The 25,523-nt window shown below is 40.2% G+C and overlaps 5 protein-coding genes across 10 annotated transcripts; 2 read left to right on the forward strand and 3 right to left on the reverse strand.

Moving 5' to 3' along the window:
• Positions 1-50: 50 nt before the first annotated feature.
• LOC104699507 (pentatricopeptide repeat-containing protein At2g48000-like) lies at positions 51-2,281 on the reverse strand. The gene is made up of 2 exons (XM_087455456.1): positions 1,647-2,281; positions 51-1,530 (listed from the first exon to the last, which is right to left on the reverse strand). The coding sequence occupies exons 1-2, from the start codon at positions 2,091-2,093 to the stop codon at positions 409-411; spliced, it is 1,569 nt and encodes a 522-aa protein (XP_087311582.1). The 5' UTR covers positions 2,094-2,281; the 3' UTR covers positions 51-408.
• LOC104793789 (putative LRR receptor-like serine/threonine-protein kinase RKF3) lies at positions 2,277-5,426 on the forward strand. 2 transcript variants are annotated; one of them, XM_087455455.1, is made up of 3 exons: positions 2,277-4,623; positions 4,839-5,010; positions 5,207-5,426. In XM_087455455.1, the coding sequence occupies exons 1-2, from the start codon at positions 2,736-2,738 to the stop codon at positions 4,844-4,846; spliced, it is 1,896 nt and encodes a 631-aa protein (XP_087311581.1). In that variant the 5' UTR covers positions 2,277-2,735; the 3' UTR covers positions 4,847-5,010; positions 5,207-5,426. The 2 variants fall into 2 exon arrangements, with proteins under 2 accessions (XP_087311581.1, XP_087311580.1); XM_087455454.1 differs by having other exon boundaries at positions 2,404-4,657.
• Positions 4,839-8,808, forward strand: LOC104783391 (sugar transporter ERD6-like 7). Of its 3 annotated transcripts, XM_087455457.1 has the most exons (19): positions 4,839-5,010; positions 5,207-5,338; positions 5,728-5,929; positions 6,030-6,092; positions 6,180-6,269; positions 6,354-6,413; positions 6,543-6,608; positions 6,691-6,756; positions 6,836-6,911; positions 6,985-7,049; positions 7,133-7,225; positions 7,373-7,453; positions 7,552-7,636; positions 7,725-7,768; positions 7,869-7,931; positions 8,021-8,134; positions 8,217-8,276; positions 8,372-8,486; positions 8,585-8,808. In XM_087455457.1, the coding sequence occupies exons 3-19, from the start codon at positions 5,789-5,791 to the stop codon at positions 8,698-8,700; spliced, it is 1,398 nt and encodes a 465-aa protein (XP_087311583.1). In that variant the 5' UTR covers positions 4,839-5,010; positions 5,207-5,338; positions 5,728-5,788; the 3' UTR covers positions 8,701-8,808. The 3 variants fall into 3 exon arrangements, with proteins under 3 accessions (XP_087311583.1, XP_087311584.1, XP_087311585.1); XM_087455458.1 differs by lacking the exon at positions 5,207-5,338 and having other exon boundaries at positions 4,870-5,010; XM_087455459.1 differs by lacking the exons at positions 4,839-5,010; positions 5,207-5,338 and adding an exon at positions 5,441-5,644.
• A 664-nt stretch (positions 8,809-9,472) lies between these two features.
• Positions 9,473-12,414, reverse strand: LOC104773943 (uncharacterized). Of its 3 annotated transcripts, none has more exons than XM_087455463.1 (4): positions 11,377-12,414; positions 10,359-10,566; positions 10,109-10,238; positions 9,473-10,016 (listed from the first exon to the last, which is right to left on the reverse strand). In XM_087455463.1, the coding sequence occupies exons 1-4, from the start codon at positions 12,093-12,095 to the stop codon at positions 9,739-9,741; spliced, it is 1,335 nt and encodes a 444-aa protein (XP_087311589.1). In that variant the 5' UTR covers positions 12,096-12,414; the 3' UTR covers positions 9,473-9,738. The 3 variants fall into 3 exon arrangements, with proteins under 3 accessions (XP_087311589.1, XP_087311591.1, XP_087311590.1); XM_087455465.1 differs by lacking the exon at positions 11,377-12,414 and adding an exon at positions 10,722-10,905; XM_087455464.1 differs by lacking the exon at positions 10,109-10,238 and having other exon boundaries at positions 11,377-12,360.
• A 1,748-nt stretch (positions 12,415-14,162) lies between these two features.
• Positions 14,163-25,190, reverse strand: LOC104773942 (piezo-type mechanosensitive ion channel homolog). Its single transcript, XM_087455466.1, has 21 exons — positions 25,050-25,190; positions 24,882-24,962; positions 24,448-24,607; positions 24,194-24,351; positions 23,852-24,008; positions 23,582-23,768; positions 23,250-23,365; positions 22,935-23,019; positions 22,616-22,831; positions 22,353-22,530; positions 21,856-21,984; positions 21,585-21,758; positions 21,194-21,427; positions 19,175-20,722; positions 16,579-19,058; positions 16,098-16,493; positions 15,829-15,987; positions 15,076-15,585; positions 14,833-14,983; positions 14,615-14,759; positions 14,163-14,524 (listed from the first exon to the last, which is right to left on the reverse strand). Exons 1-21 carry the CDS (start codon positions 25,096-25,098, stop codon positions 14,380-14,382), a joined length of 7,458 nt encoding a protein of 2,485 aa, XP_087311592.1. The 5' UTR covers positions 25,099-25,190; the 3' UTR covers positions 14,163-14,379.
• Between the last annotated feature and the right edge of the window lie 333 nt (positions 25,191-25,523).

Genomic DNA, 25,523 nt, shown 5'->3' on the forward strand with positions numbered 1-25,523 from the left:
TGTTGTATGTAATAACTGGAGAATGCTCTTCCCAGCTTGACAAGCAAGGATTCTCACAAAGACTATTATTTGTTGTATTAATGAAAAAAATCAAGCAAGCAAGGAAGCTGTTTGATCCCTATCAACAGAGAGAGACAATGACAAAATAGCAACTTACACTGTACAAACCAATAAACATCTGCCAATGGAGACTTATTAACTTCTTTTTTCAACAATGGTTTAATAATTCCTTGCAGACAATCCTTCCAACATTTCAATTCTGTCTTCTGAATTCTGCCTATTTTCCCATAATTCCTACTCTAATTCTTATAGGTTCATTATACTGGCCCAGCTGAGCTAATGTGCATGGTATGTGAAGTCAACAATGAGGTTCTGAAAATTGCTGCATCGTTCGTGATGCAGGGACACTTATAGCTTCAGGTAGTCTCGTGGGAAATCATGGCCATGCTTTAACATCATTCCTGCGACTTGATTGACCTTATGTTCCTGTCCATGCGTTGCGTATACTCTATGTAGAATGCAAAGAGTCTTCTTTGACCGGCTTATGTTAAAACTTTCCATTTCAGAGAGCGCATTTTCCATCTCTTTAAAACGCTTTTGAGATCCATACATGAGCATTAAGCCATGGAACATCGACCTGCTCATTTTCCATCCAGCAGAGTGAGCACGCTGCACGAACTTGGCAAGCTTATCTACCGCATTGCACCTGAAGTAATTTGCCACAATCGATCTCATGATCCCATCTGTCTCTATCTGGAGCCCTTTTGTAATAGCCTGGTCTATGAAGTTCTCCATGGCGTGTAGATTATCATCTTGTCCATAGAGCTGTATCAAGAGCACATACAACCAAGGCTTGTAACTTTTCTTGGGAATAAGCTTGGATAAAGTCTTGATTTTTCTGATCCTATCCTTGTCTGAACTCCTGAAGTATGCACATATCATGGACTCGAGCAACTTAATCTCATTCCTGTCAACGTGACGCTGCACAGCTTGATACATTTCCTCCATCCGAATCAGATTACCAGAGTTTGCATACCCTCTGAGCATCAGCAAGTAAGTGGCAAGGGTAGGCTCAACGAGGCCGCCATTCTTCATGATCTGAAAAGTTGCTTCCATCTTATCCCAACTCCAAGCATAGATATACCCAGCGATCAAGTTGTTGTAGGTGCTGGAATCGGGAAGGATTTTGAGCTGTTGAAGCTGGAGGAAAACTGCTTCCATTCGATCAACCATAAGCAAACGGCCATAAACTGAAATGAGGATGTTATAAGTTGAGACTGATGGGGTAGAGTGCTCTTCTTGAGCTTCCAAGTCAAGGAAGAGCTGCTTGCATTGATCAGCCAAACCATTCCACATGTAAGCACCCATCAAAGCATTGTAGACGGAGGTTGTCTTTGCAGACTCGTCAAACAAGGAAAGGGCCATATCCACATTCTTCAATCTACCAGAAATAGTAATACCCTTGGCGTATTCATCAGCAGTCATAGGAACCCCATCGCGTAGTGCCTTGTTTCTTCTCCAGTCGAAGACCTGCAAGGCACCACCACACAGCAGCAAAAAAAAAAAAAAAAAAAGGATTAAAACAAGAGAGCGGCGGGGGTTTGTTCCTGAATTCGAATACATAGAGCGAGAGTCAAAAGCTTTACCACTTGAGACAAAACGGGCCACGGACGTAACTGGCGGAGGAGCTCAACAAATGCGGCGCCTTGGATTTTGGTTGACTCCAAAACAGTAGCAACCTTATCGGAATCGTGGGAGTAGCGCAACAATTGGTGTTTCAAGCCGGAAGTAAAATCAGAGGATTGATGGAAGGGAGGGTGTATAGGGGACCTGAAGAGGGTAAAGGAGAATGGGGTCAGAGTCTTCAAGGTTGAAGAAGAGCCGCGAGATAGGCACAGCAGATCAGAGATTTGGGTAATCAGTGAGATTCTCCACATGCGCTTCTTCATGGAGATTGAGTGATTGAGAGATTGAGAGATCGAGATCCCCAGTCGCGACATACAGTATGCTTCTTCTTCTTCTTCTTCCATCCACCGTTGGTTGTTCGAACCGGCGACGCGAGAGAGAGTTTGTTCCTCGAGGGTTCGGCCCATTTTCCGTTCTAATGGGTCTCAAACTGCTTGTTTTGGACTTTTCAGTTTTTAGGCCCATATAGCTACTCTTTTTTCTTGCAATTAGGCTTGCAAAATACGAAACAGAAATGGGAAAGTAAGACCTTTTCAGGGGCTTCCAATCAAAGAATAATTAATATTATCACTCATCAGATTAGATTAGCTAGCGCACTGAGACGACCCACCCAACCCATTGAATAAATAATATAATATATCAAGGAAGAAAGTGATAGGAAAGTTCTCATGCAACTTCTTTTATTTTAGTGCCGGAGAGATAATTGACGGACCCCTTACCAGAAGAAGATTATTTAAGCTATTTGGGGTTAATTTTTTTTTTTTTTTGTTGGTCAATGAATAAAACGAAGATTATTATACACGTATGTGAAGAAAGAAAGACTCATAATGTCTTTTAGGTGGGTGGGACTAAAAAATAAGATTGGATTAGACATTAATTTAGAAGACTAATAATAATTAGAGAAATAGAAGGAAGAAAGACTCTGTCAAAAAAAAAATCTCTCTCTTTTGGGGGCCGTCAAATCAAATAAATTAGTACAGTAAATAATCTTTTTCTTCTTCGTCTGCTTTGCCAATTGCCAGGGCGAGAAGAAGATTTTGTATAGATAGATGTTGCTTCTTCGTGGTGGAATCGCCGTCGTCGTCTTGGTCCTCTTCTTCTTCTCCTCCTCCTCCTCCTCCTCCTCGTCTTTCGTGGCCGCTCAGAAGAAGAACTCGTCTTCTTCTTCTTCTTCGTCGTGTCCTTTGGACTTTTCCATCCTCCAACCGTTCCGGCGTCCAGAACCGGATGGCCCAAACACATGCCAGTACCTACTCCAAGGGCTGCGGCTCCTTTACTCTCACCATCTCCGTGAGACTGGTTCCTTCCTCCCTCCCGCTGCTTCTGCCGCCTCCTGCTGGGATGCTCTTCAGTCTAACATCTCCGATTTTCTCCCTGGCTTCGATGTCCGATCAAAGTGTGGTTTCAAGACGCCCTGGATCTCTCAGGGATGCATGAACATCACCACCAGGTCTCGCTTCGAATCCCTCATCCCTAATTCCTCCCTCACCACCACCTTCATCCGCTGTAACACCTCTCTCCAGAGCAATACCCCTTGCGCCTCCTGCACTCAGAGCCTCTCCGCCTTTCAGGCCTACCTCTCCGGACCTTCCCTCGGCAACAATGTCTCCGACTGTGCTTCCTTCCCCTCTATTTACGCCGCTGCTTTCGCCAATCCCTACGGTCCCACCGACTCTGGCACCGCCAAATGCTTGTTTCAGCTCGATTACGCCTCCTCCTCCTCTTCCTCATCCTCCGGTGGTCGTAAGAAGCTCAAAATTGCAGTTTCCTTGTCTGTCTCTCTCGTCGCCTCTGCTTTGGTTATCACCGCTTGGTGGTTCTGGTACTCCCGGCGGCTCAAGAAGAGGAAGAAGAAGAAGAAGATACTTTTCAAGCCTACTCAGTCTAGGCTAGATTCCATGAGCGAGAGCACCACTCTTGTCAAATTCAGCTTCGAAGAGATCAAGAAAGCCACCAACAATTTCTCACGCCACAACATCATTGGCAGGGGAGGTTACGGTAACGTCTACAAAGGGGTCTTGCCCGACGCCACCCAGGTCGCTTTTAAGAGGTTCAAGAACTGCTCGGCTACAGGGGACGAGAACTTCGCTCATGAGGTCGAGGTCATCGCCAGCATACGCCACGTTAATCTCCTGGCCCTCAGAGGCTACTGTACAGCAACCACCCCTTACGAAGGCCACCAGAGGATCATTGTGTGCGATCTTGTCACTAACGGTAGTCTTCACGACCATCTCTTTGGAGACTTGAAGGAGGCTCAGCTTCCCTGGCCCTTAAGGCAGAGGATCGCACTTGGCATGGCCAGAGGTCTCGCTTATCTTCACTACGGCGCACAGCCTTCCATTATCCACAGGGACATCAAGGCCAGCAACATTCTCTTGGACGAGAGATTCGAGGCCAAGGTTGCGGATTTCGGGCTTGCCAAGTTCAACCCCGAAGGAATGACGCATATGAGCACCCGGGTGGCCGGCACAATGGGATATGTGGCGCCAGAGTACGCACTCTACGGGCAGCTGACAGAGAAAAGCGATGTGTACAGCTTTGGGGTAGTGCTTCTGGAGCTTCTGAGCAGAAGAAAGGCGATCGTGACAGACGAGGAGGGTCAGCCTGTGTCAGTGGCAGACTGGGCGTGGTCGCTGGTGAGAGAAGGCAGGACACTGGACTTGGTGGAGGACGGGATGCCAGAGAAGGGACCTCCAGAGGTTCTGGAGAAGTATGTGCTGATAGCGGTGCTGTGCTCTCACCCTCAGCTCCACGCAAGACCGACAATGGATCAAGTGGTGAAAATGCTGGAGAGTAATGAGTTCACTGTAATCTCTATACCTCAACGCCCAATCCCTCTGGTGGCTTGTAGGGATGAGATTGACCGCTCTGTTAGTAGCAGCAGCGGCTCAGGGAAGCTCACTAGCCCCACGGGATATCAGGCCTTCTCCTTCGGAGGTGATGATATTGGACCCTCTGGGAACACAAATATGTAACCTCTAGCTCTGAGATTTATATATTCTGTCTTTTGTAGATATTAGTTTAGTGTGCATTCATTTCATTTCATTTTTTTGTGCTAATGTCACTTATGTATAGTAGTATTTAGACTGTTGTTCCAATAAAGTCACCCGTTGTAACATTTTTGAACTTTTTTTATCGGATGCTATACACAGGTTCTTGAATTAGGCTGAGAAATATCAAACGTAAGGCGACAAAAGCTTGATAGAAAAAGTAAGACACGAAAGATACGGAGGTCCCTGATGAGATATATACACGTACAGCATTTTCATTGATTCTCTCCGGTGTATTCCCCTCCGCTACCGTCATAACAATCAAATTTTGCTGGTGGTTTATCTTTAATTCTTCTTTTATGTTTTTCTACGAATTTTATCTTCAAGGATCGATCGAGTTACATAACTCATAAGCAAGTAGGATCGCTATATCATTAACAGTCACGTGTTCGGATGTGAACAAGAAAGAATAAAGAAGATAGATCTGAATCTCTGCCTGATATTTTCTGTTTTCTTGGATGAATTCATAGGATTCCCAGAAAAAAACTGAGATCAAGTTTTTGACAAGAGGCCAAAGACATCACGTGTCTGTCTCTGTCCAATCCACGCCAGCCACTAAAAGCATGTGTTTGAATGCATTTGCGTATTCAGATTTACTTTTTGTAAGACATTTAGTAGTATGTATCTTACAGATTATGTTTGTTAGTACACAGAGTATTCGTTTAATGGATATGGATATTAGTTTATGTACTCAAGTTTTGTTTGAACTTCCCCAAGTGGCTCAACATGGTCATTAGCTATATTCTAATCTAATGGTTATCACACACAAAATGAGACCCAAATTTTGGATTTTATTCCATGTTTGCTCTTATATTTATTTAGGAAAAAGACAGAAAACAGCTTTCATCTTTTGGTAGCAAATCCCACAAAGCTTTCTTGCCTAAATGGTCACTATTACCTATAAAAAAGTTATCTTTAAATCTCGTCCTCCCCTTTTCCAGTTTGCTCTTCTTTTGTATGTTTCTGTCTCCTTACTCAACTTTTGCTTCAGGCTTCGTCTCTTTTGCAGTTTTGAGTTAGTACTAGTCCACAAGGGAGATACATAATAATACATGAAGATGTCGAAGGCTAGTGATGGCGTCAGAGAACCATTGGTGCACAAGGATATGGCTGGATCAAAACCGGAGCAGCCGTGGATGGTTTATCTCAGCACATTTGTTGCGGTCTGTGGTTCTTTTGCGTTTGGCTCTTGTGTAAGTGAACCTAGCTAGATCCATGGAAGATCACCAACTGGTCTAAAAAGGCCTCTCAGCTAGCTGATGAACTTTATACTAAAAATTGGTTTTGATTCAGGCGGGGTTCTCTTCACCTACTCAAGCTGCAATTAGGAATGACCTTTCACTGACTATAGCTGAGGTACATACATAATCCTTCAAGGAAAGAATGTAAAGCTTCAACTGATCACTGAAACTTGCTTACTTTTCTCTACCTTGGATTCCGCAGTTTTCACTCTTTGGCTCTTTACTAACTTTTGGCGCAATGATTGGGGCTATAACAAGCGGGCCTATAGCTGATTTAGTTGGAAGAAAGGGGGTAAGTGAACTTTTTACCATAGCCGCCTTTAATTGTGTTGTTGTTGACTATATGCCTACTTACTTGTGGTGGATTTGTACTCAGGCGATGAGAGTTTCTTCTGCATTTTGTGTAGTCGGGTGGCTAGCAATCTTCTTTGCCAAGGTCTTACTCATGATCCCAAAAAGTGCCTACGCGGCTCTTATATATATATATATATATATATATATATATATATATATATTCTTTGCCTAATGTATCTCTCTTTCTGTTAAATGGTGTCTCAATCAAAAGGGAGTAGTGACTCTGGACCTCGGAAGACTGGCAACGGGATATGGAATGGGAGCATTCTCCTATGTGGTGAGCCCCCTTAAGTTGATATATTATTTGTTCAACATCTAGCTATATATATCCATGCTAATAATTAATAAGGTGATGGTAGGTACCAATATTTATAGCAGAAATTGCACCAAAAACCTTCCGAGGGGCTCTAACCACACTGAATCAGGTAAAGAAGATCTTTTGTGTCGTCGTCTCCCTTATTGTGTTAGGGAACTCTGAATCCAAGTTACCCTCTTGTGTTGCAGATTCTGATCTGCACTGGAGTGTCGGTTTCCTTCATTATAGGCACACTAGTGACGTGGAGGGTGTTAGCATTAATAGGTACGGAATCTATGTGCTCCCTAAGTAGTAAGTAGGACTCCATGTGATGTAATAATGTGCAATGTGACTACAGGAATCATCCCATGCGCTGCATCCTTTCTTGGCCTCTTTTTAATCCCTGAGTCTCCAAGATGGCTGGTAAGAAGGCACCTTAAAATAAAAAAGCACGCACATGCATCTTTTCTTGTGAAATTTAGTCGTACATGCATGTGTTATTATAGGCAAAGATGGGGCGTGATGCGGAGTTTGAAGCTGCGCTGAGGAAGCTCCGTGGGGAGAAGGCTGATATTTCGCAGGAGGCAGCAGAGATTCAGGTTTTGGAATCTTCATTCTTGTCTTCTTGAATCTCATCATAATTTGATGAAATAATTAAGATAAATAAAAAAGCTCTGTTATTGCAACAATCCTTTCATTTCACCATATATATATATATATATATATCTCAATGATTTTCTTGACAGGATTATATCGAAACTCTGGAAAGGCTACCGAAAGCTAAGATGCTGGATTTGTTTCAGAGGAGATACATACGCTCTGTTCTTGTAACACACACACGCTTTCTTTCACCATAATTAAATATCAAATCTTAATTATTTGGCCACGATTTCAAATCACCAATTTGCATGCTTTGTTGGAGCAGATAGCATTCGGGTTGATGGTGTTTCAGCAGTTTGGAGGAATCAACGGAATATGTTTTTACACGAGCTCGATATTTGAGCAAGCAGGTAATAATATTAATTAATACATAGAGATTCTTGAATTATATATTAACCTGTATCATCTAATCAGCCATATATTTTGTGTCGTCGTCAGGTTTCCCCACAAGACTTGGGATGATAATATATGCTGTGCTTCAGGTTCCCCCACTTTATTATTTGTCTACTAAAATTTATAGTATACAAAATGATTCTTACTCTCTTTTTTTTTTGTTTTTAATTTCTCCGCAAACCAAACCAGGTGGTAATCACTGCGCTTAATGCACCAATAGTTGACAGAGCCGGAAGAAAGCCGTTGCTACTGGTATATATATAAAAAAGAGCCTTCAAAAGCCGTTGGCAGAGAGGATCATAACATAACAGAACATAACTAACTCGAATGACTTGTGGCAGGTTTCTGCGACAGGTTTAGTGGTAGGTTGTTTGATCACAGCAGTCTCATTCTATCTCAAGGTTCACAACTTGGCACAGGAAGCAGTCCCGGTCCTGGCTGTTGTTGGTATAATGGTAAGTGATTTTTTCAGCAACACAAATTGATTTGTTAATTAGCAAGCACCAAAAGTAAAATGGTGGGGTGGGGTGAGAACAGGTGTACATAGGATCGTTCTCAGCAGGAATGGGAGCAATGCCGTGGGTGGTCATGTCTGAGGTAATTAAATGTTGTCATCCCTGAGAGGGACTTTATACATTACTTCTTACTTGATATATACCAGATATTTAATAAACCAATTCCGACTGTTGTAGATATTTCCCATAAACATAAAAGGAGTAGCAGGAGGCATGGCGACGCTGGTGAATTGGTTTGGAGCGTGGGCCGTTTCTTACACTTTCAACTTCCTCATGTCCTGGAGCTCTTACGGTACGGTAACTCTCTGTCTCTCTCTCAAATCATATTTACTTTAATCTCAGATTTCCCTGCCAATCCTCAAACACTGAAGACAATATATGTTGCTGCAGGAACTTTCATCATTTACGCTGCCATTAACGCCCTGGCCATCGTCTTCGTCATTGTCATCGTGCCTGAAACGAAAGGGAAGACACTGGAGCAGATCCAAGCTGTGGTCAATCCATAGTCCACAGGATGTTATTTTTACTAGGTGTTCTCTTATCTATTAACAATTGGGACCTAAAGTAGCAATCTTGAACCTCTTTGCTTTTTAATGAATTGTTATCAATCGCTCTCTCTCTCTCTCTCTCGCTTTCTATTAATTGTCTTATTAATACGCACTTTCGAGTTCAAAAGGCGGATCCTTAGATTTTGATGTTTTCCATAGTTCCTATATCCTCTGTAATCTTTCATTGCAAGAGTCTTCTCGATCGTTGCTAACAAAAGAGAGAATGTATATTCAAAGAAATTAAAACCTTACCTTCTTATTACCTCTGCCGCCTCTGAGAAGACTCTTCAAGAGTACTCGTATTACCCGGCCGATTCATTATTATTGCTTTCCTATACTAGTATCAGATGTGGAGAGATTTATTTTTCATCTTTATTGTCCCCAGTATTCAGTCATCCATTACTCGGTGTAGTAATTTCTTTAATATATTTGCACCTACAAGTACAACTACATGGTTTGAGATTTATTTACACGATCGATAAAAATAGTTATATCTATTTTGCCTCTACAAATAAAGGACATTTATCTATAAAATCATGTTACAGTTGTGTAGCCTGCGAATGAAGTTAACTTAGCTCGAGGCCGTATAGAAACTCGAGTCACAGTTATGGCAAATTAAGGACTTGCTTCAAAGTCCTATCTTACCAACTCACCAACTTGGACCATTTCTTCTTCCTTTTCCGTCAATTTATTAAAGAAAGTTAATCTTCATTACTGAGAAACTAAAAAATGATAAAAGTAAGGAAGAGTTTTTATTCACTCAATGCATACAATAATACGTATCGGTTAAACAAGCCAACATTAAAACAGACCAAAAGAATGTAAAAAAAACAAAAAAAAAATAGCTAGGCGAAAGTAAATCAGACTTCATGGTCCAGCACAGAGACATCCGTAGCTATGATACACGGATCTCAAATTGTGTTAATAAGCATTCCAAAAAAAAACGTACGTGTAATGTAAACGTTTTGTAGTATATATATATGGTCTAGAGATTGTTCACGCCTTATAGTAATGCGTCCTCCACGAGGCCTTTGTTAGAGACGAGTTATTATAATGCATAGTCGTTGAAACTCTCTGCTGTTTGGGTCTAATCGGTCGTTGCTCGTCGACGTTGATCGATCTAGCTTTGACAACATCGACTTTCACTATGTGATGGTCCGAGGTTCCTTTTGAAGACAACACCGAATATGACCCTGGCACGAACTGGTACGGTGAGTCCGAGGAAGCAAGTATGTAGTCAACGCGTGTCCCGTACTTGCATGTCCCTTGTACACCTGTCATACGTTTCATCGGTGATTAAGACTCTAATTAAATTAACCAAGATAAGAAACTAACAGCGCAGTTGTTTGACGGCACGCTCACTAACTTTGGCCTTTGGCGACCACAACCACAGATTCGCATTCTCCAGCAAAGTCCTTAGCGTCAGTGTATTCTTTGCTCTTTAAGAATCTCATCACTTGCGCTTTTGGTATCGGCTTACCCATCTCTTCGTAGTACTATATATATATATATATATATATATTAAATTGATTCATTGAAATTAAACGAACGAACAGCTTAAAATTATATATGCATAATATATATTGCTAATGATAATGTATACAACAAATACATACCTTGACGATGTCGGTCCATCTCTCAGGGGAGTAATCGGATTCGTCGAGAGAATTGAGAGCACCAGCGAGTATGTGAGGTACGTTGGTAGATCGGATAATAGCATCGACTTGCTTCATTCTCCACTTCTCGTCCAAGTGATCAAGATGAGTACAGTGAAATTCCACTTCCCCGCTCCCCGGAACAACTATGCTCGCCTTCAACACGTTCCTATAATCAAAATATCAGTCAATGAACCCTAATAAAAAATATAATTATCAATTAAGGGGCAACAAAATCGAACGCGTACGCACTAGCTAAGCTAGGTATCTTTCTTACAGGAAAAACAAAATTTATACTAACTAACACGCAAATAATACCACCACCTTTTTCTCTGTCTGCCACCATTTTGATTAAAATTAATTAATTTTATAGAAAAAGACATTTATTTATTGTGAATTTGGTAGAAAGAAAGAAATTTGCCAAGAAAATATGTCACAGGAGCCCCGGCCATGAGATATCTTTATACCAAAAATAACAATAATAAAAAAAAATTACAAAAAAAAAAACAATAATAAAAATTCAGACAAAAGTATATGTATTGACATTCGAAGCTGTCCCTAAGAATATACAGCTGTTATGAGAGTCAATTCACAGGAAAAAAAAAAAAAACTGAGTGTGCATTGTTTATACGTGTTTGTAATGTATTTGATACTCTCACGAGACGACCATGACTACTAGGTTCTTATTGGTACAAAAGTCGCCGCACATCATAATCAATTTATAATATAAAAATTTTAGATAAAAGAAAGATTTGGATTGAACCCACAATATTTCTTATCTATCCTTAATCTAATTACTACTAGCTTCTTATTAGGAGGTAAGGTAACTAATACTACGTACGTAGTTATATTATCTTTGACTCCATTTTTTTTTTTTTTAAAGGTTACAAAAGAGAAACAGAGGAGCTAGCTAGTTTTGTTTTCTTTGCTTTAGTTGATAAAGAAGAGAGGAGTTAGTTATTAATATATGTATATAAACCTGAAATCAGTGTCGTCGAAGATTCTCAGAACATTAGAGTTTTTGATGGGCCACTTGGAGAGAATGGCGTTGCCGTACTCGGGCGCCCAGCTCTCGGCGAAGACGTAATTCATCCCCAGCGCGGCGGCGAGATCCGAGAGTGGTCGCATTTGGTCAGCCTCGTCGGCCTTGACGTCTTGCAGAGCCAGCACGTCTGCGTCTAGCTCCCTCAGCACTTCCAGAGCCGTTCTGGTGCTCCGGAGACCGATCTCTCCGGAGAAAGAGAGAGAAGCAGCCCTGAGGGGAGAGTGCTGAGGATCCTCCCGGAAGCTGAGCTGGCGGCTGATCTCGTTGTCGGGGAGATTTATGGAGACCCTCCTTAGCCTGGATTTGGCAAACCTCAGTTGTTGTTGTTTTCTGGAGTCATGATGAGAAGGGGAGGAGGCGGGGCTCATGGGCTTGAGTATGCTCTTGGGGCGGTCAACGGATGACTTGGAGCGGAGTGGCAGCAAACCCGTGTTGTTGGGAACGGCGGGAGCCATGGAGAACATAGCAGCGTTGAAGGTGGCCACTGTGATGGCTTTCTCCGGGTTTGGGTGGATGGCGGCTGCGGATGAAAACACATGATGATGGCGGCTTTCAGGGGAACCCACGGTGGAGCCATCACGAGAGCGGTGGTGGTTGACGGATATTCTGTCTTTCCGGAGTCGACGTCGGAGGAAACTAATGAGGTTCAACATGATATCAGCTGCTAGCCAGAAAAGGGCGATCGCATTTAAGTTTATATATTGTCTAAAAATAGTGAGAGTACATACATACTTTAAGAGAATGAGAGAGAGAGGGAGAGATATATGTAATTATATAGTATTCTTCTTTTTATTCTTTCTTTTTTTTTTGGTTGGGGTGGTTTTATTCAGAAGTGAGATATAGAGAATTTTTGGAATCATATGATACACACAAGGTAAGGAGGAGGAGGTTGTGGACGCTTTTAAGAGATTTTTAGAGCGTCCTATAAAAAAGAGGCAAGCTTCTTCTTCTTGGAAATTGGTCTTGGCTTACGTGGCTTATCAGCTCATCGTTTATTTTTTAAAGATTTTAAATACTTTTTACGAACTAATTAAAAAGTTTGTATACAATTATTATGGACGTTAAACCACTACTGTGAAAAGGACGAGAAGGGAGCATTTTTTTAAAGAGAAATAATTAACGGAAAAGGAAACTAACAACTCCCAGAAATTAAATTGAAATGGATTTCTCTTGCAAATTAATAAATTAGGTTAGGTTGTTTTGTACTTCCAAAATAATGCATGGTAATACAGCAGAGCTTTGGGGCCCGGCCTATTTTGACATGGAGGACCTCCTCATTCATAAATCATAATACAATTTTCTTTCTTTTTTTGGTATTGATTTCAAGCATATGTGATGTGGACCAACTGCTCTGTAATTTAAAATTGGAGTAATATGTAGTATCTAGTAGTATTAAATTAGGAATTGATATCATAATCATTAGTTTTAGATTTTTTTGAAAGAAAAAAAAAGTCAAAAAGAAAAGAACAAAGGATTTGGAATAGAGAGAGAGCGTTGCTGTGAGTTTTTTTTTTTCCGTCAATAGGATTTCATTCATAGTATTCTAACAAGGTGAAATACAAAGAGTTGGCAAAGAAAACAATCCTTCGAGAGACTAAAGTCAGCGAGTACATGAACACTCCTGGAGACTTAAGACCAAATAAAGCGAACTAAGGGGAAATAACCCAGACAGACAGACTATACAAACATCTATTCTTTACTTTCCGGAACAGAATCAAGAGATCCAAAAAAAGAAACTTAAAACCTAAATCTTAAGATGACAATTAAAACAAATCTGAGACAAGAAAAAACACACAACAGATTAACTTCCAAGAATCTCCTTTACCACAAGTTAGAACCGAATGAACATGCCGTGGGACCCTTTATGCTGCTTCACGGAGGAGCTACCAGGGGCGGTAAGACACTACCAAAGCCTAGAGACCATTCAGGAAGAACGACTCTTGAGAAACAGGAAGGAGATCTCGATCTGCGTTAGTAAAGATTCTTCATCAGAGGCAGTGAAGTAGCAGTTGGACTGCCTCAGCCATGAACCGGCCAGATCTGAAGCTAAACTTGACGGAGAAAACAAAAGCCAAGAAGCTGAACCCAATGTTAGGAAGATCTAAGCTTAGAAATTCTAGATCTGAAAATTCTAGATTTGATGGCGTTGGAAGAAGAAAAGATGGATGCGCCGATTAAAGAAAGAAACAAAGGAAAATTAAAGAGAGAAATCCGACTCCGGTACTGAAGAAGCCACCGGAGTCGGTCAACCTTGGTGCGATAGTTTTTGGCTAGAGAGAAGAAAAAGGGGGTTTTAGGTTTTTTTTAGAGAGAAAGGAGGTATTTTACGTTAGATAGAGAAACTGCGTTGTTGTGAGTTAGGTGAAGTGTTTTATTGGTATACTAAGAAAAAAAAAAGGAGGATGATGATGGGGGGTCTGAAAGTCTTAAGTAAATAGTAAATCTCATCTTAGATGTGCGATAGCAATAGGAGTGTTTGGAATATACTCCCTCCATTTCATAATATAGTATGTTTAGATAAGTATTTTTGTTTCGATGTTTCCAACTTTCCATGCAACTTTAAGATTAATTTTATATATTATATTATTCAATCTTCTTTATGATTGGTTAAACTTTTTAAAAGTACATATTTTTTAATATGCCTGTTTTAACTAAACACCCTATATTTTGAAACAAAAGGAGATGATTTGAGTCTATTATACACTAATAAAGTGTCTCAATAGCAAAAAGTTGTGTATGTGCTATTAATTTTGTAAAAGTGTGTTTAAGAGTTAAATTCTCTTTTCACTATGTCATACCTACATAAATCGCTCTTACAATACAACAATCAACTAAAAGATGATGAGAAGAAGAAGAAACAAAAAATCCCTCAGAACTATTTTCTCAGTATGTACAAATATAACAAAGTGTTTCTATACTGTTACAGACTTGTTGGACCTAAGCATCGTAGTCTAGCTTTGTATACTCAAGCAGCATGTGCGGGGATCTATATATCTTCACAAGCGTCCAGTATAGAACTTCTTCTACTCCAAGCTCACCCTCTGCTCTTGCCGCATATAAATCCTCGCATATGGCTATTAATCTACAATCAACAGTGAGTGGTCTTAATCTCTTAGAGATTGAGAGTATCATTGAAAAGCAAAACTCCTGAACAAATGTTTACAGATGTTACCTGTCACACGAAGGCAAGTTCTCGTAAGGTATTCTCATACGCAGGTCAGAGCATTGAAGCCTGATGAATCGCCCGACGGCTAGTACAAATGTTATATAGAGTCCCCATATACTGAATTTGCTGAGGGTGTCACCCAGAAAGCCCTCTGCAAATATTTCCGCTATTGTTAATAAAACATGAGTCTTGAACAAACAATTGAAATAGAAGAGCTAACTTACGTGGGGGTGTTTCCTCAGACATTATGATAGCAACTGGTCCATCCATACCCTCGCAAGCGCTGATATTTTCAGAAGCTTTAAGATTATGGAATGACCACCACCACTTGAAATCTGCATGGTTCATGAGTATGTCTGCACTCACTTCATCCTTCTGTAGCAACAACATTACAATATTGGAAGTATAAGCTAATACAGGAAACATTATCTGGTATATAATTCTTGGCTTGTGCAGACAAGATTTACCTGATCCTCGAAAGACCTGACATCGCCAGAACCGGTAACACGGAAGAACTTTGGGTACAAATTATGCACTCTAAATCCATCCATTGATCCGTTGAGAACCATTTGTATATCAGAGCGTTTTGGAAGGTCCAGAGGGTCGACACTTCTTTCATATTTTACAGTTTCTTTGCCTTTGGGTCGGTCTCTGTTAAGAACCCATGAAAAGGTGATGTCCATATCTGTGTCCCAGTCAAGGGACTGAATAAATCTGGTCACAACTGTGTCAGGGACAAGCCATAAAACACTTGCATCAGCTTGGCAGCATATCAGCTGGATGTCATTTTTGTTGTATGTTGGCAAGAAGCTTTGGGATCCGAGATCTAGCCCGAGATCAATGTTATCCCCTGAGATTCTCTCGCATAAGGTTGTTTGGTACAAAGTAAGCTTTCCACCGACTGTTTTCAAATCAATCTGAACGCTCGCATCTTTTATAGGATTGGCAATGTTTGTTGGATTTCCACTGCTATACATCTGGAAGGAGAAAGCCGTTACCAACAAACAAATGACTCACCAAATACTCAAGTTGTAAGTCATCACTGAGAATTGTTGGTTAAAGCCAGCACATAATTTTTCTTTTCCGATACATATAACTATATAAGCATCTAATCATCTATGCATCATGAGTACTATCCATCCCAAGAACGATAATTAAGACTCCAAATGAAAATACTTTACAAAAACAGTGAGTAAGTTGTGTTGTAAGAAAATTCTTACCAGCATAGGAGCCCAGATAACACATAACAAGATGAAGAACAGACATATCCCGTTGCAGCATTTAGTCATTTTTGTTTGTTTCTCCCCATGTTTATGTGTTGCTCGATTTAAAACTGTATCGCATTTGACAAGGTACAAACTCGCATTTACATCTTCCAACTGCAAAGGAACAGAACTTAAGCCCTTGGCAGTGTATTCAAACTAAACATGAATCATCCATGAACATAGCGAGGGTTCCAGAAACAAATGCATGGGATCAAACGACATACCTTGAGCCAGTCATACATTGTCAGTGATGTGGCTGTGCAAGACCAGTCAAGTACACATCTCAATTCATACAGGAAAGGAAGAGCACGGTAAAGTCTGTAACCATAGTAATTGATCCGTGAAACTTCACTTGTCAAAAACTGCCGATACAAGGTGCTTTTATGAGGTAGTCCATAGCGGATTTGAATGGCCTGGAGAGCTAGCGACATTGCTTTGGCAAGAAATATCAATCTGAGGGCCAAGCCAGCAGCGTGTTGCTGGGTAGGATATATGCTCCAAGCATACTCTGTAACTGCATAAGTGAAGAGAATAAGACTGAAGAGATAGTATACCACTTTTCCAGTCGCAAATGAGCAAAGATAGATGACCCGATCAACAACAATTAGGAAGAAGATAACCTGCCATAAAAGCGTTTCATCGGGTTAGGGGACTGATACAAAACGGGTGTGAAGAGATAAACAAAACTTGTAGGAATGGGATTACCATTAATATAATGACAAAGTCAAATGGGAACTGGTCTTCTAGCTGATATACATCAATAAACTCGCTTTTATTTTTTATGACTGATGAGTAGAAAATGGCAACCAGAAAGAAGACGATCAGATCAGCACCAAATATGTAGGCATAGAGGTCAGTTTCTCTCTTTCCTCCACCAATCACAGAGAGAATGGGGTAAGGAAATCCAGTTCCTTCAACAAGTCCACTATGTTGAGCTTTACGAATTTCTTTCGCCACATCAGAGGCTGGGGTAAGTGATTTGTACCATTCTGCAGAAGAACACCCATTCGTGGGAGAAGCATACTCAACCTCTAGAACAACTAAGGCCTCGTTTGGGGTCTCTGTACTCCTCTCTATACTTTGTACATGAACCCTGCTAGAGTAAGGGCAGAGATCAGGGTTTCCCTTCTCGCATCTCTCATTATGAACAAGCCTAAGCAACTGATTCATTCTACATTCAATTCTTTCAGGCTGAATTCCATCTTCAGGCCACATGTGAACATCCATTGTCACCTGAACAAAGTAAGGAGGGGATTCTGCTCCACGTGTCAGAGATATCCAATATCGGCAGATGCTTCTGATCACCAATTTGACACTATCTCTTAGCTTCTTGAACACATCATAGATTCTCTCGCTCCAGCTAATTCTTGTAAGATCCTTCTGGCTACCACGGGCATTCCGGCGTGAAGTAAAATCTGCAGAAGGAACCCAATCACCATCCTTTACTGTTATAGCACTCTGTATGAGAGTAAAGATGTAAATAAGGAACAGAGGCAACGAGCTGACAACAAATGATGATTTGATTCTTTGCGTTGGAAATCCCAATTCATGAAGAAGAGGTGCATCAATGCTTAAACCACAGTGCTGGATTATAATCTGGTATAAATACTGGAGCAGGATATAAATTTCTGTGTACATTAGCATGATGACCCAGAAGATGTGAGTAGGACCAGTGTGAACGCAGAGGGCATATAGAAACAGTGCTGCTAGATAGACCATGGAAAGCAGACTGAAGTTCCACAGAAACGCAATAATGAAGCAACAGTAGCAGACAATATCGTTATTGGACTGCATCCTAGACCAAATATGTCGAAGGATCCTTCCTATCTGAAAGCTAGTGCCATCACTACTCCTGTCAGACTGTAGAGATGCTGACCGTTCAAAAGGTGTGTGTTTTCTTTTCTGACTTTCCATCTCATCATACACCTCATCATCAACAGAAGACTGCTCATTTGTATCTGAATTTTCCGGTGAGATGTTTAAGAAATTCACAAGGTTATTTACTGCCTGATTTCCAATAAATTGTACCTGAGAAACACCATCACCGATGAGTTGCACTGCAGAAATCAACGGATTCTCCTTTACTTCAGACTTTTCCTTTCTTTCACGTTCCATAGACATCACATCAAGATCCTGTTGAACTTCAGTTATCTCACAAGGAGATGCTCCAAATGAACACTGTGGAGAATCTGGTGCTTCTGGAGTGGTACTCATAGGAAACTCATGAGCTTCAAAAGGATACAGTGAATCCTCGTCAATAAGCTGCTCTTCTTTCTTGTGGACCACTCCGTCAATCTCAGGACTGGCTGCGCCACTATCTGAAATAAGATACGGACTCTTTCTCCTTCTTAGACCTTCAGTGCGCGGAGAAGCAACTCCAAAATTAGAATCAGAATTCATTCTGTGAAGCTGTACCCGCAGGTTCAGCATTTCAGATTTCATCTTTTCCACCTGCAAATTCCGCTGCCGTTTTTTTTCCTCAGCCTCACGAATTTGTTGCAGTTGCTCGGTCTTCCGTGCTGCTTTCTTCTCTTGCTCCCGCACAATAGCACCGATTTGCTCTGCTTCAAGATACCGCGAGACATAATCAAACTCCTGGGAGGAAAACATGTAGGACTGAAGAGATACTAGCATAAATATGATGATCTCAACGAGAGCAGATCTTGCAGTGATTCGAAATCCATAGTCATACTTGTAAAATCCAATCACCTCGTATATATAATCAACTGTTTCACATTTTCCATCATTGAAGTTTCCAACAAAGGGAGACTGGTATGCGAGAGAAAAGATGATGAGAACAAAATTGTACACCCGCAAAAACCTGAATATTTTGTTTTTCTTCTTCAGTATTTCCAGTCGCATTCGGGCAAAAACAAGCGCAAATGCAAGATAACCCAGATGTAGAATGTCATACTCAAGAGTTCCTGTGATTAGAATCAGAATGAGTACAACATCCAGTAGATGGACGTAACAATAAAGCCTCAGGTAATCAAGCACAGTCCACATGCTCTTTGTCTCGAAGGAGAGATCTCTCCAGACAAATGAGTTCTTTCTTTGAGACTTCATCTGATGATATGTCGACGACTCTGAGAAACTGGATATGTGATCAGCCCGAAGTTTGAAACAAGCAAGCATGAATACCACGAAATAGCTAATAAGTGTCCGGGGGTCGTCAACTCTCAGTCCTGCAAAAAAAAAATAGAAAAAGCTTCTCCAAATAGTACCTAATTCTTGGATCTGTCAAATAAAGAATTATTGCATAAAGAACACTAAGTCCTTTAATAAGTTTGAACGGTCATACCAAGCCAACACTCCCGGCAAAACTTAAAGTTGAGAGCTGCAATACTCCAGCAGTCATGGCAATGCACACTAGTTTCAATTGGGGCCTGATCTGAAGGCAAAAAGCTATTCCATGTGGCGACGTACTCAATTGCGAGAATTGATGCAAACAGAAAAACAACGACAGGCCATAGTTTCTGAATTAGGCGTCTTCTCAAGAGGACACATGCAGCAAGCAGTGCAATATATACCATGGAGATGGCATTCAGCAAAGCAAAACTCGCAAGAAGCAGTGCAATCATGTTTATCTCAAGGCCATAGAGATTAAACATATTCTCTATCCAAAACTTCAAGTAAATTTTCAACAGATTCTTCTGTGTTTCAAACCTCTCCTTCTTCAATGCAAGAATCCTCCTCCTATTCCACCTGTGACTCTCTTTGATGCTTCCCCAAAAGTGACCAAATGAAAATCTCCTAGTACTGCCACTTTCAGAGCCTCCAGTTTTGGGGTGCAAAAAATCAGCTGCCTGACTATCACGGGGAGAGAAGAAAGGCCATGAGTTACTCGTTGCCTCGCCTTGTTTCATTGATTTAGAAGCATGATCAGTCGACGATGGATTTTCACCATTAGAACTGGAAACACTTGCAGTAGTGTCTTCTGCAGAGACAAATAGTGGACACGGCTCTTCATATTTTCCTTTGATGATATTTAAACCAGGTGTTCTTTCTAGCCAACGAAATACATTATACTGCAGAGTGCAGGCAGCAACGACCAGCACCTTGCCTCGTAGACCTGATTCTATACCCCAAAATCCAGGTTCATATACTCGAAGACCCAAGTAGAAAGACAACTCAGCATATTTTTGCCCAGGGAACATCTGAGCTTGCATGCCCCACAGTTGGAAAAGATACTCCGCAGACACCAAAAATCCAGTATAAATCAAAAATGATTTGGACGGTATTGAAGAAGACTTTGGGAAAGTTGTGCAGATGACAAGGCCAAGGAGATATACAAATCCAAACACACTAATCGGAGACAATGATGCATAAAACAATGCCGCGAACAAGACCTTCTGACCATGCCATACCAAAAATCTCTCAAAAAAACCAAAAACTCCAGGATGAAGCAAACGAGATTGACCTGGAATGTAGTGTCCACTCTGCCTCCTTTCATAGCTGTAAAGTTGCATCACGATCAACACAGCAAGAGATTCCCAGACATTATCCAGCAATGGTGCTTTGGAGTCGTAACCCAAATAAAAGTAGAGATCAATGAATTTAGATAGCCAAAGCTGCAAGCTGACAAAGCTACTTAAGCTGTAGATAAACATAAACACCAAAACTGCGTATGCTTTCAAAGGGAACCACAAGCGTCTCTTAGTTTCTTCAAACAGTTGTCTTCCAGTAACCCAGAGCAAGAGAAGGAAAATATACCCAAATGATACATAATTGGGTTTGACCAGGTATACACTTATGAGAATAGTGATGAAAGCAATGTATGTTCCACATGATCGGTACATAGACAGAAACTTCTGCCCAATTGCACTCAGAAATGAAGCAATATGTCTCTCTGTAAAGAAATTAATAGTGATTCGTAAGCATAAAATAAAAGAGTTAATATGAACAACGGCAAACAATTAGAAGAATCTGTTCACAGCATGTGTGACTTAGATTTCACAGCTTGAAAAACTACTCCTGAAGCTATCACAATAAAATAATGGCGGTAAGATGAGAACTTTTACTACTTGAGTCGATTAACTGGAAAGTATTCCATGAGGTCGACACCTGCTACTGGATCCACTACTTGGCCAAGAAGATATGATTTTACAGTGCTAATAACATGAGGACCAGGACATAACACTGATATGTTTGATTAACGGTATAGAAACTGTATTTGAGGAAAACTAATTGGCATGCATGCAAAATACTTGAAAAAATAGCTGACAATGAAAGCAAGGATTTGTAGTTAAAGTAAAAGCTAGGACGCATATAAGTCACTCGTTCAAATGTTAACTTCAAAGACAAGAAGAAAGTGCTATACCATAAGTAGTATTATCCAGGCTATAACTTGAAGATGGAGACGAATAGACGGACAAGAGGACTGATTTGTTGAGACCAGCTTTCAATATGCTAAATCCAATTGGAGGACTTGGTGTATGCCGTACAATTGCTGAGAAGGAAAATAACACCTCAAAACCATGATTATGGATAGCACAGAAGCAAGCAAGCAAGGCTATCTCCAAGAAGTCCCAGGAGCTTTCAGACCTAAGGAGACCTGCAAGAATTCATTCAGAGATTTTTAAGTGAGAATTATTCCCTAGTCGCTTCTGATCCAAAATCACCTAGCAGCTAACTTTCGAAAGGAACCTGATGATACGTGAATTTATCCTATAAGGCTATAACTTGAATTATACAGAAAAACAATAGCGTACCTAACTGAAATAGAATTTCCTTGCTCACAGAGCCTTTCTGCTTTAAGGAGTTCGACACCAGGTCGATCTCAAGAATGTACAAAAGTGCAAAATGAACTTCGCATAGTAGAATCAAGGACTTGCGTATCTTTCTGTTGATGTTATGGCTCAACAGATACATAAGGAAGAATATAACTGAAAAAATAAGTCCATTAAGATACACTATCATGAACAATAATTTTCGCAAACACCCAGATACATGAAAAAGCAAATGGGAGGGGGATTAACATACCATACACAGCATGGAAAAACCCAGGTTTCATGGCAATGAGGAAAATCAGTGCAAGCATAATAGCCCGCGAGCATTTCCGCAATCCCCAAGCAATGGTGGCGACGACCAGTACCTTTGTTTCTTCATCAGCTGTGATTGATAATAACTCAGCCGTTAAGAACAGTTCTTAAATTGAATAAATAGCAGAAGACTGAAATTGCCACCTAAAATAAACACGAAATAAACTAAGCTTGCCAGTCTTAAGCTTTTCACCTTCAAAATGGCACAGTACATAAATATTTTCCATGATTATTCTATATCAAAAACATTTTGAAATATATTTTGGATAGTGTGGTAACTCTTAAATTGTCCTGGATGTTTCAGGTAACATGATGCAGAAAAGATGATAGGCTGATCGTGATATACAAGTACTCCCCATTTTTCTTAGGTTCTGAAAAAAGTGGAAGTTGGAAAACATCAGATAACTTGCTTTGCAGAACTGTATGTGAGACCATTACCTTCAGCGTAAGATCTATCATTGGAGGTTCTGGAGCTCTCTTCAGACAGGTACAGAAAAACAGAATTGTTAACAAGATTACCCAACGCAACCAACATTCCCAAACCAAACTGTGCAAGCAAAAAGAATCCAGGTATAGTGTAATGCCAAAGTCCGACCATCTCCCAAATTTTCATGTCCTGTATATTTTATGACACCAGTTGTTAATTTCCATTTTAGTTCTTTTAAGGTAGCTAAAAAAATTGCACATAGAGAAGGTATTACCTTTCCAACCTTAGTGTTCAGAAAAGAAAATGCCACATTGAATATGTACGTACTAACAGCCCATAAGAGTATAAATACGAGAAGAAGGCCATTTAATCTGTGCAACCGGAACAATGACGGGAAGGCATAGATAATGTAGCCAACATATGCAAGGAGGCCAAAAGCACACAAGCTCGCAAAGTGAAAACTCCAGAACGAAAGAGCAAATAGGGAGACCTGTAAATCATGAACGCAAATAAAAAACAGAGTGTGAGTTTCTGACACAATACGTTACTTTAGCTGATACATACACTTTGATACCAGAAATACAAATATATACCGGAAAACCATATGTGAAGAAATTAATACTGAAAGTCTTGAACACAGCTCCCCTCAGTAAAACATTGGTGTGCCTTACACCGGCCCTGAAAATTTGGAAGAAATTAACACATTAAGTTGAGTGTGGGTACTACACATCTAAAATGACTAATCTTGTAAATCCCAGCCAAGAGAACATCCGTTAGAACGTGTAAACTAATTAATATCAGTAAGAAAAAATTTAAACAGACAAATTAAAACTTCTTATAAAACACTGAAATACTGGGTCAAACACCACAACAGCTCCCAGTACGAAACAAAAATCTATATAGAATACCTTGATTCTCGAATAAAAAACGAATATTTTGGAGGAAGAAGCCGCTCTGCCAAGTTATTTTCACTTGTGGACATGATAAAGTCCATATCCTCCAGGTCTGACCTCACATATGATAGCTGCAATAGCAGAAAAGACAGTCATGCCATACTATTACAGATATATTGATATAATAAGGTGTTCATACACAACACCCGAAGCACGCTTACCACATATTGACAGTTGTTTTTAAGAAACAGTTCATTAATATAATCATGTTACAATTGTATGAGAGCAAAACAGAAAGCAAAAGACTAACGATGATGTAGACCAAGACAAAAAGCAAAAAGACATACCATGATGTAGAATGACACGAGGAAAAGACCAGAACAAATATCAGGGCCCTCAGTTTCCACAGAGATTCTGAATACACCTATAAAACTTGCTATCCATCGAATCATATCTGAAAAGTTTATTGGTAGTTGATAAAGGTACAGCAGGACAATGTTGCACCCTGCGTAAATATAAAGAACTCTCCACCACCTTAACAAACAAAAAATGACCAAATTTCAGAGAATCAGGGTTGGAAAGTGCAAACTTTGCATAATAATCGATAATCTATCCACCTGAAAAGTCCTGAAACGTTGCTTGTCAAGGACCAGTCCACAAGACCCGCACAACTGCCAATAAAAAATGGCAAGGAAACCCATGATGGATTGCAGATACCCACTGCCAATTGAACTGCTGGTAACAACAAGCAGGAGGCAACCCTAAGATGACTTCCTGAGTCATAAATAAGGAGATAATGTCAAAATAAATGACTTCAAGATGGAAAGAGAAAAGGTACCAGATGAAGCTTATTCTTCGTAAAAATAGACATTACTGAACCAGATGAACACATGATGAGAAACTGATATGGTAGGAAGTATTTGGAAAAGTCGTCTGGGACTAGTACATAAATAACAAACCTAGATGTTCGAAAATTCCTGAGAAGGGGGACCACCATGTGTCCCGCCATCGAGCGAAACCGAATCTACTACTATATATGTCAGCTAAAGCAACTAGTGATGTTAGTAGTTGTAAAGCCAAGAAATACATAACAGTGGGGTTTCTCCAAGAGTTTAATCTGCAGAAGCCAACAAAAGAGCGTATCAACTAAAAGAAGTAAATAAGTAAAAAAAGGCAGTAAGATGTAAAAAATGATGAGACTAATAATTGTTACATCATAAAGCCGAGAAGTCTCATCCAGCCAGTCTCTGCTGTATCCCAGTCTTGACCTACAGCAGCCCAGATGAGAAGGTACACCAGTTGAGCAAGAAATACTGCAAATGAAAAGATGAAAATGGGCCATAATAGCCAATGCCTCCTCTGAAAACGGTATCCTGGCAAAGTGAAAAAGCAAGGTCCAATGTAAGTTTGAGATAGTAAACATCAGCTAATAAACCATAGCCGATTAAAAAAAAAGCGGAGAATACTAGGAATATTAAGGTTTTTTATTTATTTTCCCTTTCATCCTAGAGAGGAGACACCTTAATTAACACAAATAAAGAGAAGCAAGATATAGATAAAGCAATAGACAAGATTGGGGGTTGGCGCTGTTTATCAGATAAAAAGACAAAGAGAAAGTGATTAGAGGGAAAAGAAAAAGAGTGTTACCAATTTCAGGTGCAATATAGTGAACGAGGAGGAAAGCTATCAAATCAACAAAGGATATCACACTCCAGTTAATAAGTGCGGCTGTGACAGAAGAGAAAACTCATTAGGCAAATGAGAGAAAATAATGTGATCATTCAAATATGTGGATACAAAGGAGGAAGGCGGTACCTGCGAGAAGTAGCGAAGGCAACAAGAAGCCCACCAAAAAACTCGCCATGGGAACCTTCCTCTTTGTGTCTTAACGATCACCATATCCCAATTCTCATCGAATTCAATAGATCCAATCTCTAGCTCCCTCCGACCTCAATTCTTCAACAAAAAAAAAATAAGGCAAAATGAAATCGGAGAAGAAGAAGATATCAGAAATTCCAATTTCTCACGAATTCTATCTATCTAACAAGTTGAATTCTTTATTTCTCAAGAAAAAGAAGGTTGCCCCTGTTGAAGAATTAATCTAATTTCATTTCAAGGTGGATTGGGAAATCTTCTAAAATCCAGAAGAAGCAAAAAAAAAAAAACTGAACTCAGGAAGAAGATGACGAAGATCTTTCTTTCTGGCAATAATAATAATTAATTCCAGAAGATCTTTCCTTCTTTCTTCCATCCGAGCCGAGCCGAGAAATAGCTAAACCAATCAAACCG

The sequence above is a fragment of the Camelina sativa genome, chromosome 6 (assembly GCF_030686135.1).
Source record: "Camelina sativa cultivar CO46 ecotype springtype chromosome 6, ASM3068613v1".
NCBI lineage: Eukaryota > Viridiplantae > Streptophyta > Magnoliopsida > Brassicales > Brassicaceae > Camelina > Camelina sativa.

Coding starts and splice junctions, on each gene's coding strand:
- LOC104773943 (XM_087455463.1), bottom strand. CDS start 12,095: ATGTTGAACCTCATTAGTTTCCTCCGACGTCGACTCCGGAAAGACAGA. Junction 10,567..11,376: donor TTCGACGACACTGATTTCAG/GTTTATATACAT, acceptor TTTTGATTATAG/GAACGTGTTGAAGGCGAGCA. Junction 10,239..10,358: donor GATGGACCGACATCGTCAAG/GTATGTATTTGT, acceptor ATATATATATAG/TACTACGAAGAGATGGGTAA.
- LOC104793789 (XM_087455454.1), top strand. CDS start 2,736: ATGTTGCTTCTTCGTGGTGGAATCGCCGTCGTCGTCTTGGTCCTCTTC.
- LOC104783391 (XM_087455457.1), top strand. CDS start 5,789: ATGAAGATGTCGAAGGCTAGTGATGGCGTCAGAGAACCATTGGTGCAC. Junction 6,270..6,353: donor ATTTAGTTGGAAGAAAGGGG/GTAAGTGAACTT, acceptor ATTTGTACTCAG/GCGATGAGAGTTTCTTCTGC. Junction 7,932..8,020: donor GAAGAAAGCCGTTGCTACTG/GTATATATATAA, acceptor GACTTGTGGCAG/GTTTCTGCGACAGGTTTAGT.
- LOC104699507 (XM_087455456.1), bottom strand. CDS start 2,093: ATGGGCCGAACCCTCGAGGAACAAACTCTCTCTCGCGTCGCCGGTTCG. Junction 1,531..1,646: donor GGCCCGTTTTGTCTCAAGTG/GTAAAGCTTTTG, acceptor GGTGCCTTGCAG/GTCTTCGACTGGAGAAGAAA.
- LOC104773942 (XM_087455466.1), bottom strand. CDS start 25,098: ATGGCGAGTTTTTTGGTGGGCTTCTTGTTGCCTTCGCTACTTCTCGCA. Junction 24,009..24,193: donor AGGAATTTTCGAACATCTAG/GTTTGTTATTTA, acceptor TTTATGACTCAG/GAAGTCATCTTAGGGTTGCC. Junction 20,723..21,193: donor CCTGGATAATACTACTTATG/GTATAGCACTTT, acceptor ATTTCTTTACAG/AGAGACATATTGCTTCATTT.